Source organism: Typopeltis vanoorti, chromosome 17 (genome assembly GCF_054136105.1).
Source record: "Typopeltis vanoorti isolate ZY-2024b chromosome 17, IOZ_Tvanoo_1.0, whole genome shotgun sequence".
NCBI classification, from domain to species: Eukaryota; Metazoa; Arthropoda; class Arachnida; order Uropygi; family Thelyphonidae; genus Typopeltis; species Typopeltis vanoorti.
In genome coordinates this window covers 29,053,631-29,071,724 of record NC_143565.1, presented here as the reverse complement: position 1 = coordinate 29,071,724, position 18,094 = coordinate 29,053,631, and the positions used below count along the sequence as shown (strand labels likewise).

The following is an 18,094-nucleotide window of genomic DNA, read 5'->3' as shown; positions in this document are numbered from 1 at the left end:
AGAACACCTTGAAGAAAAAATATTCACTTTTGAAAAAATATGGTTAAGATATGTCGACGATGTATTTGCAGTCTGGAATCATTCTGATAAATTACAACTGTTTTTTCTAGATAAAATTAACCTTCTTCGCCCTCATATCAACTTTACGTTAGAAAAAGAATCTCCACAAGTATCTCCTTTCTGGATTTACATATTCAAAGAAAAGAAGACAGTTCCATCGCCACGTCTGTCTTTCGCAAGCCTACACTTTCAGGTCGCTACATCACAATTCTTCTGCTCATCATCCATCTCAGAAATCTGGCATTATTAAATCACTATTTTCCAGAGCACACAAATTCTGCTCCTCTGAAGAATCTCTAAACCAAGAACTAGAAGTAATCAAAAATACAGCCATCCTCAATGGATATAATCCTAAAACAACTCAAAAAATCATCTGTCAAACCAGACTGATGAAAAACCTGCATATCAAACTAGACAAGAAGAAGTCCATAGGATTCCAATACCTTATGTCAAAGGCATCTCCGAACATCTTTCTAAAATTATGAAGAAATATAATTTTGCCACTACTTACAAACCTATCAACCAAATTTACAACTTGTTACCTTCTCCTAAGGACAAACTCTCACCTCTGATTTTGCCTGTCGTTTATGAGAGTCCATGCTCCTGCAAATTCTCTTACTTTGGACAGACAGACAAGTTTGTTCAGAAATGCATCTCGGAACATCAAGACCACATTCGTCTTTTTAAACCGCAGAAATCTGGTCTCCCTCTCAACATAGAATTGAAAATCCAAGCCATAGGATCCATTGGGAAAAGTCTAAGCTTTTACATAGATCTTTATATAAACATGAACGTTTATATAAAGAAAGTGCTGAAGCCCTACTACACAGACCAAATTTAAAATGCAACGACGTTCTTACTATTCCTAAAGTATGGGAAATTGTCATACAAAATTGTGTGAAATAATTATTTATTTATTTATTTTTTTTTTTTTTTTTTTTTACTTCTATAACACGTCACGCATGCTTATTGAGATTCTATTATAATCATGCACCCTAACTGTATGTTATTCCTATTATTGTTTAAACTATTGTACTGATGATGTCCTAAGATACTTGGGATGAAATATTTACAATTAAATAATTTTCACTGTGGTTAATATGTGTGTTTCTTGTAGTATTAGCATCTCTCTCTCTCTCTCTTTTGCCTCCTGATTAATTTCTAGTGGGTTTGCTCCCATGTGTACTATCTAGTTTCTCGCATGTAGAACTATTTTACTGCTATGACCTTTAGTGGAAAGGCCTCCTAGATAAACTCGCCAGGAAACTATATTCTTGTTTAATTCTTTATTCAAGTGTAAGCAAAGTTTGATCGAGCAAGCAACTTCACAACTAGGCCAATTGTATATAGAGGCTGAAGACTTCACATTAATTGCTTTAGTATCCTGCAAAGCACACATCATGGGAATGGCCACTACCCAGACTGGTTTCAACCATTATTGAGGTCTCGTCAGTGGGAATCTCATCAGGAGCAACATAAAGGTTGAAGTAATGAGAAAGTCATATATTTCCCATATATAATAGTGAAAAGGTGTAACAACTTATTATTAAAATACTCTGGATTAGAGCACTAGTTGAAAGTTTTATTCAATTGATTATAAATTAAACTGGCCAAGAAATTACGTTCTTTTTTAATCCTTTATCCAAGTGTAACATTAACTGATTTAGCCAGAGAAGCATGTGGTGAGGTTATCTGCAAGGATAGAAAAATCAGAACTCCATGGTAGACTCAGGAAGTTAAAGAGGCAGTCAAGGAAAACAAAAAAAAATCATCAAAAGTTCCTGCAAATTGCAAATAAGTCATCACATGTTCTTAAAGAAAAATGTAAGAAAAAAAAAAAAAGCCCTGTGTAAAACTAGCTAAACAAAATTCATGGGAAGACTTTAGTAAGAACACAGAAAATAAATATCAGGAAGGTGATAAAATATTCTGAAGACCATTGATAAAGCTCAGGAGAGGAAAGAGCTATAAAAAGAATCAAATGATAAAGGTGACATGAAAACTGAAGATAAAGATATTCTAGATATCTAGAGTAATTACTTAGAAAGCTTGCTAAATGAAACAAGCATTTAAGTATGTGGTAGAAAACACTCAACAGGAATGCAATCAAGAATATATATATATATATTAGTGCTTGAAGTAGAAAAAGTTATCAGAAATGTGGAAAGGGGGGCAACTGGAGCAGATGATATACGACCAGAAATGCTCAAATATGGAGGTATAAAAGTTTAGTTCAGAATGCCTTGTCAGAGGGTTGAGTTCTAGATGATTGGAGCAGAACATTTATAGTACCCATATATTAAAAGTGAAATAACCTGACTGTGAGAATTGCTGGGTAATTTCCCTATTGAGTATTCCTGGTAAGATTTATGGTAGTATACTTGAGAAATGGCTAAGACAAATTGTGGAGAAGAAGCTTAGAGAAGAACAAGTTGGGTTCAGATGAAACAGTGGTTGTCAAGATCAGATTTTCACTTTAAGACAGGTAGTTGAGAAATCATGGAAATATAACAAGGATCTATATTTAAGTTTTGTTGATTTGGCAAAGACATACGACAAGTTCCAAGATGAAAGCTATTCAAAATGCTTCAGTTATACGGTGTAAATGGAACTCTATATCATGCAATACTTAGTCTATATTTCAGTTTTAAATCATGGATAAAAAGTCAACATTCCTGGATTGACTTGATTGGTAACAATGTTCAGATATTCCTTGGAGGATACCCAACTTACCAACAATATCAAGGGACCCATTCTGTATCAACAGAACACACCCCACACATCACATCCAGAATTTTGAGTTGTGTTTACAAGGCACGCTGGGTTCAATGCTTTATGGGGTTTCAGCCAACTCTCTACTTACTGTCGGTACAGATCAAGGTGTACCATCACTCAAGACCACGACTTTTTTTTCCAGTGTCACAGTGTTCCTGACACCACTGTAGACAAAAACCTTTCAGTTCTTCACAGAAGAATCAGGGGTTTTTGTATTGGCATGTGACTACAAGTACCAATTTTCATCAGTTTCCTGGTCATAGTTTGGTGAGATATGGGTTGGGAACAGCCTTCATTAATACTTTAATCATTTGCTGCACACTAGAAGTTCTGTTTGTCTGTTCAAGCCTTCTCAGATGATGGCAATTTCATTCATGAGAGACTGTCTTAGGACTACAGTTATGCCTTTTAGACAAGCAGTGTGGTTTATTTTTCCACTGATTAACCACATGGGACATCTCATCTTTAGAGAGACCAGTCAGCTCTGCTGTTTTCAAAATTGTGGCTCCATCCAGACTGGCACCCACAGTAAGCCCTTTATCAAACTCTGAAAGATCCTTTGTTTTTCCTATTGTGATCAGCACTATTGACGATTACTGAACAGAAAGTATGCATCATTCTTAAATAGTTGCCTAGAACATGTGGTTATGTGCATCTGCATGAAGGTTTCTAATTCATTGGCTGGTGCATATATTACTATGACCCAATATTTACAAATTTAACTGCCAGTCCAGATGCATTATCTGTTATGTTGGATCTACCATTTGTTCTATAAAATCACATTTAAGTGAACATTACTGCGATGGCATTATCCCATACCTGACTATTTTCATCCCAAAACATCATGTTGCATGCTTGAAGAAATGGTGATAAAGTAAACTAGGACTTTTGCCATGGAGTACAAACTTTTTTTAAGTGCATCTTACCAACAAATGATTATAAAATTGGGCAGGTTAAAGATTAAAACATTATATCTGTTCTAGAAACCAAACATGGAACTTTTCAATCTGCTTGAGCTTCCAGTAAACAAGGTACTAGTCTCATACTCAGTGATGAATTTCATTTTCCATCTATAAAGGCATTTCCTACCATCTTTGCAGTGATGTGATTTAGGCAAAAAAAATATGATCAGCCAAAATCATAATTTATGTCCACTTCAAGGCCTCAAATATAAAAAGTGGTTATATTACATCAGGTAGTAAAATTCATCTGTCCACTTGGTATTATCTGGCACTAGTCTAAAATGCTAAAGGACCTCCAAGCTTTATTCCAGTACTGCAAATTGGTCATTCTCTTTCTCAGATGTTTCAAAGATGATGAGGGAAGTTTTTTTTTCACTTCGTTAGACTATAAATTAGATATTTAATCTAACAGATAAGCTTAGGTGTTGATGGTTATTCACGACTTATTTTTCACAGTATTAACAACACCACACTTTTATCACAAAGATACTTTATTAACGCCTATATTTCGCTGGTTTTCAAGTTAGCATCATCAGAGCACAACACTTGTATACGCGACAGTGAGTGAGTGAAACAATATAATTGCATAAGACAAAAGATCTAAAGTCCTATTTTTGGCGCCCCTTAATGGAAAAAAAAAAAAGAAGAAGAAGCTATCCAGAAGTTTTTCTTAGGATAACTGTCTCCAAAATTTTTGGCAAATTAATGCAGCCATATTTGTTAAGGTTGGGAGAATTCTTCAAAGCCATTGCTGACTCAAAAAATAATCTTTCAGATCTATAACAACTCCTAAATAGCACATTCGTTTTCCTCCATCTAATCCTGTGTGAAGGAGTGTCCAAAGCGTGGTCTGCCAGTCCCGACTTTGCCATAGTAATAGTAGCGAACGTATCGTTCATGCTCTTCCAGGCGGATGTTCACTGATCTTTCTATTTGCCCATATTAGGCCAAGTCACAGTCACAAGGCACTTCGTACATTCCTGGGTGTGCTAAAGGGTGAAGTTTATCCTTAGGCGAGCGGATCAGAGTTGCCATCTTGACATGAGGTTTGAAAGTGGTGCGAAGGCCATATTTCAACAATACTTTGGCTATCTTTTCCGATGTACTTCTGATATAGGGAATAGAAATGGTCATGTTGTATTCTTGTGTATTAGGAGAGAGCAGAGTAATGGGCTTATGTAGTATTTTATCTATTTTGTAGGGATTGTAGCCATTGGCTAAGGACGCATGGCACAGGTATTGGAGTTCAGTGGTCAGAGCTGTATCGTTAGAACAAATGGCTGTGGCTCTGTAAGTGTTTTTAAAATGCCATACTGTTAGACTGGATGATGATGTGATTGTTTATGTAGGTATCTTCCTGTGTGTGTGTAGGCTTTCAGTAAATAGAAGAAGATAGTGATCCATCTGAAAGGCGGGTAACTAATGTGTCAAGAAATGGTAAACAGTTATTTGATTGTTTTTCTACTGTGAAGTGAATTTTGGGGTGTTGACTGTTTAGGTAGGTGACAAAAGCATCCAAAGTGTCTTGTCCAGATGGCAAACACATCATCTACATAGCATAACCACACTTGTGGCTTGTATGTAGCTGTGGTAAGTACTTTGTTTTCAAAGTGTTCCATGTAAAAATTTGCTAACAGGGGAGAGAGGGGGGAAACCCATAGCAGTACCATTAATCTGTTTGTAGAATTTTCCTCCCCATTTAAAGTAACCTGCATTCATGATAAATTGAAATAATTCAAAAATATCAGGGAGAAATTTAGACTTGATTAAATCAAGAGTGTCTATAAGTGGTACATTAGTAAATAAGGAGGTGACATCAAAACTAACCATTATGTCTGAATCTTTTAGGATTAGATTTTTAACCAGTGTTTTGAAATAGACTGAATTTTTTACAAAAGTAGAGGAGTTGCCAGTAAGGGGGGCAAGCGACTTGGCTAAATGCCAGGCCAGTTTATATGTGGGACTGTCTATGCTATCGACTATGGGGCGTAAAGGGGATATTAGTTTTGTGGATTTTTGGTGATCTATAAATATGGGGTGGTTTAACATGAATTGGTTTTATTTTCCTGATGATTCTTTGGGCCATGATGTCACTTTTTTCAGTAATTTTCGGACTTTTCTCTTTTGAGACATCATAGGGTCTCGATGTATAATTTGATATGTGGAACTGTCACGTATGAAATCTTGCATTTTTCTGTTATACTCTTCTTGATTCATGATAACTGTTGCATTTCCTTTATTGGCTTTTGTAATAATAATATTTTTATTATTATATAACTTTTTTAGGGCAGTTATTTGCTTACGTGGCATATTGCTTTTTGGAGGCTTAGCCTTGTTTAGAATACTTGCTATATCTAGTCGCACGTTATTGGCCATTTATGGCGGAAGATCGTGGATACTCCCTTCTACTTTCATCATAATTTCTAGTTTAGGAATTTGTTTGGTCGTGATGGCAAAGTTATGTCCTAGACTGAGAGCATTCTTGGCTTTTTCAGTGAGTGTTTCCGATGATAGGTTTACGACGACGTGGTCTTGTTGAAGTTGCGGTCGGGACTTCGTATGTTGGTGCTGTTGTAGGAGTTCATATTTCTTGATGTGTTTGCTTTTTTACTTTTGTAAATTATTTTTTTGCTGCAACTTCGGAGATGTGCTGTAGGGTGGTCCATATTTCAGGATTTAACACGTTAATTAATTCTTGTTGTAGAGCTGTGATAGAGCTGTTTAGCTTACTAAGCTCTGTGCGAGTAGCAGCGATTTGTTCTCAAAGAAGTGCTAAACTTGCCTGTCGATAAATACAATGTGCCTTTGCCGATTGTAACTCTTCTTTGAATTTCAGAAAAGATGGAATGATATCGTTGTCGCCCCATCGTTTAAGGAAGGCTAACCTGTTCAATTTTTTGGACAATTTCAGTTTCAACTTACCGACCCGTCGTGCTTTATATACAATATCTTCTCCGTGCAGAATCATCAATCTAACAGATAAGCTTAGGTATTGATGGTTATTCATGACTTATTTTTCACGGTATTAACAACACCACACACACTTTTATCACAAAGATGTTTTATTAATGCTTATATTTTGCTGATTTTCAGCACAACACACTTGTATATGCGACAGTGAGTGAGTGAAACAATATAATTGCAAAAGGCAAAAAGTCCTATTTTTGGTGCCCTCTAACGAAAAAAAAAAAAATCCTAAGAAAAACTCCTGGATAGCTGCTTTTTTTTGTTTGTTTGCTTTTTGTTAGAGGGCGCCAAAAATAGCACTTTAGATCTTTTGCTTTAGCAATTATATTGTTTCACTCACTCACTGTCGCGTATACAAGTGTGTTGTGCTCTGATGATGCTAACTTGAAAATCAGCAAAATATAAGCATTAATAAAACATCTTTGTGATAAAAGTATGGTGTTGTTAATACTGTGAAAAATAAGTCATGAATAACCATCAATACCTAAGCTTATCTGTTAGATTGATGATTTTGCACAGAGAGGATATTGTATACAAAGTGCAATGGTTCGGTAAGTTGAAACTGAAATTGTCCAGAAAATTGAACAGGTTAGCCTTCCTTAAATGAAATGATATCGTTGCAGTGACAACGATATCATTTCATCTTTTCTGAAATTCAAAGAAAAGTTACAATCGGCAAAGGCACATCGTATTTATCGACAGGCGAGTTTAGCGCTTCTTCGAGAACAAATCGCCGCTACTCTCATAGAGCTTAGTAAGCTAAACAGCTCTATCACAGCTCTACAACAAGAACTAATCAACGTGTTAAATCCTGAAATATGGACTACCCTACAGCACATCTCCAACATACGAAGTCCCGACCACAACTTCAACGAGACCACGTGGTCGTAAACCTATCATCGGAAACACTCACTGAAAAATCCAAGAACGCTCTCAGTCTAGGACATAACTTTGCCATCACGACCAAACAAATTCCTAATCTAGAAATTATGATGAAAGTAGAAGGGAGTATCCACGATCTTCCGCCATAAATGGCCAATACTGTGCGACTAGATATAGCAAGTATTCTAAACAAGGCTCCTCCAAAAAGCAATATGCCACATAAGCAAATAACTGCCCTAAAAAAGTTATATAATAATAAAAATATTATTATTACAAAAGCTGATAAAGGAAATGCTACAGTTATCACGAATCAAGATGAGTATAACAGAAAAATGCAAGACCTCATATGTGACAGTTGAACATATCAAATTATACATCGAGACCCTGTGATGTCTCAAAAGAGAAAAGTCTGAAAATTACTGAAAAAAGTGACATCATGGCCCAAAGAATCATCAGGAAAATAAAACCAATTCATGTTAAACCACCCCGTATTTATGGATTACCAAAAATCCACAAAACTAATATCCCCCTACGCCCCATGGTCGATAGCATAGATAGTCCCACATATAAACTGGCCTGGCATTTAGCCAAGTCGCTTGCCCCCCTTACTGGCAGCTCCTCTACTTTTGTAAAAAAATTCAGTCTATTTCAAAACACTGGTTAAAAATCTAATCCTAAAAGATTCAGACATAATGGTTAGTTTTGATGTCACCTTCTTATTTACTTATGTACCACTTATAGACACTCTTGATTTAATCAAGTCTAAATTTCCCCCTGATATTTTTGAATTATTTCAATTTACCATGAATGTAGGTTACTTTACATGGGGAGGAAAATTCTACAAACAGATTAATAGTACTGCTATGGGTTCGCCCTCTCTCCCCTGTTAGCAAATTTTTACATGGAACACTTTGAAAACAATGTACTTATCACAGCTACATACAAGCCACAAGTGTGGTTACGCTATGTAGATGATGTGTTTGCCATCTGGCCCCATGGACAAGACACTTTTGTCGCCTACCTAAACAGCCAACACACTAAAATTGACTTCACAGTAGAAAAACAATCAAATAACTGTTTACCATTTCTTGACACATAGTTACCCATCTTTCAGATGGATCACTATCTTTTTTTTTATTTACAGAAAGCCTACACACATACAGGAAGATACCTACATAAACAATCACATCATCATCCAGTCCAACATCATGGCATTTTAAAAACACTTACACACAGAGCCAGAGCCATTTGTTCTAACAATACAGCTCTGATCACTGAACTCCAATACCTGTGCCATACGTCCTTAGCCAATGGCCACAATCCCTACAAAATAGATAAAATACTACATAGGCCCATTACTCTGCTCTCTCCTAATACACAAGAATACAGCATGACCTTATTCTTAGAGGTACATCGGAAAAGATAGCCAAAAATATTGTTGAAACATGGCCTTCGCACCACTTTCAAACTTCATGTGATGCTGGCAACTCTGATCCGCTCGCCTAAGGATAAACTTCGCCCTTTAGCACACCCAGGAGTGTATGAAGTTCCTTGTGACTGTGACCTGGGCAAACAGGAAGATCAGTGAACATCTGCCTGGAAGAACATGAAAGATGTGTTCGCCACTATTACTATTTCAAGTCGGGACTGGCAGACCACGCTTTAGACACTCCTTCACACAGGATTAGATGGAGGAAAACGAATGTGCTATTAAGAGTTGTTATAGGTCTGAAAGATTATTTTTTGAGTCAGCATTGGCTTTGAAGAATTCTCCCAACCTTAACAAATATGGTTGCATTAATTTGTCAAAAATTTGGGAGATGGTTATCCTAAGAAAAACTCCTTGATAGCTGCTTTTTTTTTTTTTTTCCCATTAGAAGGTGCCAAAAATAGGACTTTAGATCTTTTGTCTTTTGCAATTATATTGTTTCACTCACTCAATGTTGCATATACAAGTGTGTTGTGCTCTGATGATGATGCTGAGTTGAAAATCAGCGAAATATAAGCTTTAATAAAACATCTTTGTGATAAAAATGTGTGTGGTGTTGTTAATACCATGAAAAATAAGTCATGAATTATATATTTAGTTTAATCCTTTATCCAAGTGCAAACAAACAAAGTTTGCGGCTGAAGTATCTTCAGGACTGGGGCAACTTGTGGCAAGGTGGACTAAGTTCTCATCACTTTCCTTAGTATCCTATAATGCAAAGCACATCTCCTTTCAGACATGTATAATGCTATGCATTTTGGGAAGGTTTACTACCAAGACCGGTTTCGACCTTTATTGAGGTCTCTCAGTGGGAGCCAGACCCAGAGGTGATGTCAAGGTTGAAGAAATGCAGAACTTATATTTCCATATGCCAGTTGCCAAAAGGTGTCGCACCTTATTATTAAATTACTCTGGATTAGAGGAAGATGTTGGAAGTTTTTTTTTTCACTTGGATAAAGGATTAAACTAAATATATAATTTATAATCAAAGATGATGAAATGAAAGATGATAACCTCTCAGTGCATAGTATGCTGGATAAAGAGCCATAGCTCAGTCGTTAGAGATGAAGAAAAACCTGAGTTCAATTCCTATCTAAGATGTGAGTAATCTTTATCTGATCTCTTTCAACTAAAAGTGAGTTAGCAGTTTCATATGGAGGCAGGCATTTTTTCACCCAGAAAATCAAGTTTTTCATTCCCCAGAACAGGCAAACTATCCCTATGAACACACACCTCTACAGGTCATAAAAATTGCCCCCCCCCCAACTCCAGGCTCTGCAACAAGCCTGTTGAGGTTTCCCACAGTCGCATAATCATAGTAGACCTGGCACTAAGCGAGATAAAAGCACTAAAAAGAGGAAGAAGATGTATAAGTATGCTGGATAAGTTTATTCTGATTAGCAACTAACATGGATGAGGATTGAGATTTTTCACCCTGGTATTAGATGATTTTTAGTTTAATATTAAATGTTCCAGAACTTACACTATCAGAATTTGTCAAAAGATGTGTGTTTTACTTCTTTTACAGAATAGCAACATTCAGTCATATATAATTCAAGCATTAAAAACTGTTCTTGGTTTTTGTATAATACGCAGCAGTGTAACTGAATTGTGTTTAGTATTTGCTGTGTTGTCTCCAGAATGGAGATATTACAGATAAATACTAAACTAAGAATTGTGATCCAGAATTGATCTAGACACTAAATTATCATCTATGTTTATTGCAAGGATTTTTTTCCCCTCCACATTTTTAAAAATTTTGCCCTTTGGTGTTAAATAAACATCCTTGCAAAAAAAAAACTTAGTCTGTCTTTTTCACTCTCCAGTAATCGTTGTTGTTTTACACATGCACTCAAGATGTGATAACTACCCACAAAAAGGCTATAAACCATAATATGACAGTACCATGGTTGGCTAAGGTTTTATATATATACACCCAATTCTCCATTTACACAGTTGATTGGTTCCAGAAAAAAAAACATGTAAAAAAAAAAGAATGCAGTGCATATGAAAATATAGAAAAATGGTTCCAGATGTGAAAATCCAATACGAACATAAGTTACCTTGAAACAAAGCATATCAAAATCATTGAATAAAACTTTATTTAATTTTAATGGAATATTTTTTTTATTTGAAATACTTATTTAAAGTATATACATATGTATCTTTCTTAAAGAAAATAGTATATCACTTATAAAACAGAAATTTGAAAATGCCCAAATACACCCAAGCATATGGTTATTAGTTAAATTTTATTCGCCATCACTTTCTGACAGTAGCCGCATTATTTTGTGAGACTGGAATTAAATCACTTCCATCACTTGAAACACTTTGGCCATCCTGTTTATATTGCAATGCCGAAACGTTTCCTTCAGTAGCACTAATTTTTAATAATTCAGAAGGTTGATTTTTTTTTTTTTTTTTTACTATGAGCTCTGTAATTAATTGTTGAGACCCTGTTTTGACTAGATCTTTGTGTCACAACATACATGACTTCAGTATTTGGATTATGTAAGAAAATGACTACAATTTACTAGCCATTTGAAGCCCTTCTTTAATTAATCCTGCAGTGGGGGGGAATCTTCATTACCATCATCATCACTTTTTCATTGAGATTCTCAAGGACAGCTTCTATTATTTCGTCATCACTAACGTAATGTCCTTGTCAATTATCAAATCCTTCTCTGCCAACTGCATGTGCTAATCTGATGGTATATTGGGATATTCAGTTGTATGCAAAGAGACAAGGTTTTTCTTTTTCACACATTCTGGCCAAGTAGCTTTCCAGCATGCATTTAAAGTTGGTGGTTTCAATTCTGATAATGACAACTAAGCAAGTTTGATGCATTCCAAAATAGAAACTTTCTTCCAAACATCAGTAACTGTCAGTAAATTATCCTTATCTAGTTTATCAAAATTTATTGAATGTTCTTATGTAGTAAATTTTGAAGTTAGAAATCACAACCTGGTCTAGTGTTGTATTAAGGATGTTGTATTATTGTATTAAGTGTTGTATTAAGGATGTTGTGTTGAAAACAAAATTCCACATTCGGGTGTTCTAAAACAGGATGGCCAGGCGCATTGTCTATTATCAATAAAACTTTATTAAAGTCCAGATTTTTTTTCATCAAATAGCATTTAACCTTCTGAACAAAGCATTGATAGAACCATTCATTAAAAATTTATTTTGTAATCCAACCTCTTTTGTTTGCCTTCCAGTGCATGTATTAATTATTGTATTAAAATATTATTAATGTATTAATAATATTAATGTATTAAAATCCACCTTTCATTGCTTGCGGTCTTAGGGATCGATTAATGAGTAGTGGTTTTAATATAAAGCATTGCTGCAAAAAGAGTGACATGAACCTTGGCTGCTTTAAAGCCACCAACACTTTTTTGTGATTTCACTATATAAGTTATACTTTGCATTATTTTCCAAAAAAGGCAGGTCTCATCTGTGTTCCAAACTTGATCAGGAGTGTAGTCACCATTTTCAATAAGATTGGAAAGAAATTCCCTAGCTGCTAATTCATCTGCAGATGCAGCTTCTCCTTTTATTTTTACATTATGAAGCACATATCTTTTAAGAAATTTTGTAAGCCAACCCATGCTTGCAGAAAAATCGTAATTGTTGTTTGATGTTGTTGTTGACTCCTTTTCCAAAATCTGTTTGTACATCCATAATGCTTTCTGTTTGATGACATTTGCTCTAAAAGTATTCCTTTTTGTGAGCAATCTTCTATCCACATCACTGGGGCTTTTTCCATCTTCACTTTTATAATGTATCTCGTATACATTATTGCTAGATACATTATGTACAAGATAGACTCGTTCCAAGCAGCCTTATATAGGCAGGCCTCCTTTAATGGACCAACTTAACTTCAAGGAATCAGCATAGCACACTTTTTAATAGAACTGAATTCAAACAGAAATTTTTAAAATAAGCACCATTTGAACCATGTTAAATCAAAATATTCCATGTAAAAATGAAATTGCTTTTGTTTTCTGAACTATGTTATTATGTAAAAAAAAAGCCATGTAAAAAGAGAATTATCTGTATATATATATATATATATATACATATATGTATTTTTTTTTTTTTTAATTACATTTTTTACATAATCTGGAAACTTTGTGCTAACATCAAACTCTTTCAAGCTATTTCAGTAAGTGTGATGGTTGATTTTACAGTGGGCAAAGATATTTTTACCCAAGGACATTCACAGAAGGTTGATAAAACATCCATTCCCATGTGGGATTCAAACTTCCAGTCTATTAGTTGAAAAGCAAGTGTACTCTCCACTTTTTCAACCAGGCATGCATTACACTGGTTATTACATTATTGCTTCAACTCTTAGACCTTACACTCCACTTAAAAACTATAACAATAAAATTAAGAGAATTTTCTTATTAAAACCCATTTTTCAAAGAATTGTTCTTTAAATCATGGCTATATCATGCATAGGTGTAAGATGAATTTCATTACCTAGTGGAAGACCTCCCGGCTTATTGGAGGCCTGAAGTGGCTTGAAAAAGTTCTGTGTTTGATTTTTAGAGTAATGTTTCTGGACTTTGTAAAAAATATATTCAAAATACAAAAATATATGTATATGTAATTCATAAAAAATAGAAAAAAAATCCTTAGCTCATCCATGGTACCAAATATATTATACATTTGCAAATAATTACCATAATTTTTTTAACATAAAACAAAAAAGGAAGCTTATGCTATTTGCTTTCCTTAAAAGGAATAACCCACATTTATAGTTAATTTTATTAAAAATATGTATCGCAGTAAATGTATATCCTTTTATATATATTTGAACTTGGAAAAACAAATTTTATTTTATGTTATTAGTTACAAAAGTTGTGTGAAAGTAATGCTTTTTTTTTAAAATAATTTATTTAACACTGGCATTTCATGGATTAAGCCTCCATTGATCTCCATGCACTTTTGCCATTTGCTGAATAAGAAGCTGTGCACCAATCCCATAAAAATCTTTTCTCCAGTATCAGAGCTGTTCACAAACCGCTTCTTCCAACTCCTTGTCATTTGCAGAATGGAGTCTTCAGAACATATCCTTCAGAGAGCCAAACAGTTGGTAGTTAGAGGGTGCAAAATCTGAACTGTGGAAGAATGGGCAAGAGATCAGTCCAGCCAGATATTGCAGGTTGCACCGAGTATGAGGTCAAGTGTTGTCATGCCAAAGGAAGATCTTATTCATGTTTCTAGTGGACCAAACTCGATGAAGGTGTTTTTCCATTTAAAAAAAAAAAAAAAAAAATCATGCTAGCGAGATCCCAGTTTTGTCTCAGAAAATGGTTGCTGCGACTTTGCTTGCAGAAGGCTGTCTTTTGAATTTCTTTTTGCACAGTCCGTTAAAATGGCATTTCATCAAATAGCGCTTCGTTTCAGGCCCATAATGATGAATGAATGTGTCATCACCTCTATATGTGAAAAGAAACCTGTCCTTCATTCTCATAGCAGATGTTGATGACTTTCTGGGCTTGTTGTTGTTGTTGTTCATGGCTTAACATTTATGGGATCTGCTGTGCACAAACCATGTTGTATTCAAAGTCGGTAATGATGGTTCACCACTGATTTACCAATACAGACTGTGTTGTATAGTTTGTAAGTCATAATGCAGTAGTTTTTCTTGATCATTACAACAGTTGACTCTTATTTTCTGTTACTGGATGGCCACTTTGAAGCTTGTCTCTAACTTTGGTTTCACCACTGTTAAATTGTCTGACCCATTGTGTAACATCTGCTCTGCAGTAAGGAATTCATTTACCCACTCTAGGCTTCATATGCGCATCTATAACAGCTGCCATTTTAAATTACTTGTGTGCTGCACTCATGTGATGTATTGCAGCCACTCACTGCATTGGAACTAAAGACTACTGTTGTCCGGTCAGTGATGTGTAAACTGTCTAATGCACTCAAATGGAAAGAGAAAAAAATAATAATTTTCCTTTTTTTTTTTTTTTTCATTACTTTCATAATATTACTTTTCATTACTTTCCACCACTAATGTTAATATCAAAAGTGTGTTAATTGATTTATGTATTTGTTTAAGTGAATTTATACAGATTTATATATTTGTTTAAGTGAATTTATACAGATTTATATATTTGTTTCAGTGAATTTATACAAATTTATATATTTGTTTCAGTGAATTTATACAAATTTATATATTTGTTTCAGTGAATTTGTACACCATTGTTTTCAACCATTTTCGGCTGTTCTTTGTAATGAAGGAATCTATAAGAAGCTTGAAAGAGAAGCTCAAGATCTTTTAACTGTTCTCAGGGACCAAGTAGACAGGTTAATAATCATCTTATTCTTTTCTTTGTATGAGAGAAATTTTTTTGCAGCAAAAACATGAACACTGACATTAGTGCAGTGATGATTCATAGGATTGTTGAAACCAAACCACAAGGACAATAAGTAACAATAATTACATTACTGTGGTGGTTGTTTGTATATCTGTTACAAACATAAGTACAGTCAAATGTCTCATAACCGGCACCCAATTAATGGCAATACCAAAACAACGGCACTTTCGAAGGTCTAAATTTAAGCCCAAAATTTAAGCCTATGAGATAAGAAAAATATGCAATTGGTTTGAATTTTGGCAACACTGTTGTAGGTTGAGATTTGTCAGCACATGATGTTTTGAAACTTCATTGTATACACAGTGAATTTTTAAATCTCTGGCAACAATCTTGTAAGCAGGCAGACATTCAAAGTTATGTTATGTCAGAAATTCAGAACAACTTTCATGTGATAATACATGTTGTAATTTTTAAATGCTGTTTAAATTTGATTTTGTGAAATAAAATTATGTGTAAGTGTTTTAAATTTTAAAAAATCTGCATGATTTTTGATGTTATTTATTTAATTATGGCCAGCAGATCAAAAAACACAACCAATGAACTTCACATGCTGCAGTTTCTACAGATGGCATCACAAAACATGAACAGGTAAGTTCTCGAAATATATATTCAATAATCCAGCAAAATCTCGTATCCGGAATTGGCGAAGTCCTGTTGTTGTTGTTGTTGTTGCTGGTCAAGAGAGATTCTACTGTATTTCTTTCATATTAGGCTCGATGGTTTGTCATGACCAAGTAACTTGGCTTCTTAGAAACCCACTTACCATTTAATGATAGGATGCATATGAAAGGATTTGGTGTCATTGATTATTTATAATAGTGCTTTACTGTGTAAACAGCAACAAAAGAGAAAAAATACAATTATTAAAGTTTCTAATAAACTTCAAACTAAATAAACTTGGTTTTCTGCCCACTATCTTCAGAGCTCAATTATAACTATGGCAAGCACACATAACTAATGTCTTACATGGCTCCCTCTGTGGACCAGATAACCATAAAATTAATTTGGAGAAGCCAGACTATCAGGTCTCAAAATGAAAGTCTCCCAGGTCTTTGGCAAATTAATGTAGCCATATTTGTTAAGGTTAGGAGCATGCTTCATAGCTGATGCTGATTCTAAAAATAGTCTCTTAGACCTATAACAACTTCTGTGTAGTATTGATGTTTTCCTCTATCTCCCATGTGAAGGAGTAGTCAGAGATAGTCTACCAATCCAAATTGCCATACAGATGGATCACAAATGCAATTTTGTGTCCTTCAAGGCATTTGTTAACTGATCTACTATTATGTCCAAAGTAGGTTAAACTGCAGCACTAGGAGCTTTATGCATTCCACGATGTGCAACAGGATGGAGTTGATCTTGAGGAGAATGGATGAAGGTAGCTAACCAAATAAAAGGTTTGGTTTGAAAGTGGCATCGAGATCATATTTATAGAATGTACATTCATACATATATATACACACACACACACATATACGATGGTAGTCTGGAAAGTTTTCAGCCTAACAATGAAAAAATGAATTTATAATTTCAAAATTATTTTTATTTTTCAACACAATCTCCCTTAAGACTAATACATTTAATCCAGTGCCATTATCCCATCCCTGTAGTGGTTCTCAGTAAGATCTGCAAAATACCCCTCTACAGCTGTAATCACCTCTTGATTCGAAGAGATAGAAGTCAGAGGGAGCCAAATCTGGGGAATTAGGGTGGATGTTCCAACAATTCATATATGGCACAGATCCCTTAAGTTTTCCATTGCCAAAACATCTTTGTGAGCAGGTGCATTGTCATGATAAAAGATGATTTTTTGCTTCTGCAAACCAGGTCTTTTCTCACTAATTTTTTCATCTAGTATGGTTAAAAGATCAGAATAATATTCCCCGGTTATTGTTTTACTCTTTTCAAGATAATTAATAACCAAAAATGCCTTTAGCATCCCAAAACACCGATGGCATGAACTTTCCTGCTGATGGAACTGACTTTGTCTTCTTTGGCACTGAACAACCAGCTTCTGTCCACTGTTTTGACTGCTGTTTGAATTCTGGTGTGTAATGGTGAATTCAGGTCTCATCCATAGTAATAAATCGACGTGATGTATACATTTATAAAATTAAAATTTAACTGACTAGAACCCCAGAAAGTATAACAAAAACCTTTAATAAATCACGACTAGTTTCATCGGTGTTCCGACTTCTTCAGGTGAGAAAGAAATAACATAAGACTTATATAAATAACAAGATAAAAAACTTGGATTTCCAGCTTAATAAAAAGAAGCATAATAGTAACAGTCATATTTGAATAGGTGACTGCGTGCTACTGTTAGCATGAGTTGAATGTGTGTGACAACTAATTTTAAAGCACCAGTATTGGATTACTGCGCTATGGGAATCAGGCAAATTGTAGCTTAGATTGTTGTTCAAGTTTGAAGGGTCCAGAACTATTTCTTTTGATTCGATAATTCGTCTTTCAAATTCATCCTTATATATATAAATTGGTTGTGTGGTCCCAATCAACTTGGTGTGGCCGTTCTTCGAGGTTAGAGTTTGTGGAGAAA

General features: G+C 34.8%; 1 protein-coding gene across 1 annotated transcript in view; it reads left to right on the top strand.

Annotated features, from left to right (window-relative positions):
* Positions 1–18,094, top strand: part of LOC150097249 (uncharacterized) — a 550,351-nt gene that overhangs the window by 405,617 nt on the left and 126,640 nt on the right. The window contains exon 25 of the mRNA XM_090407628.1: positions 15,347–15,466. Within this exon, the coding sequence (XP_090263754.1) occupies positions 15,347–15,466 (120 nt within the window). The remainder of the gene's footprint in view (positions 1–15,346; positions 15,467–18,094) is intronic.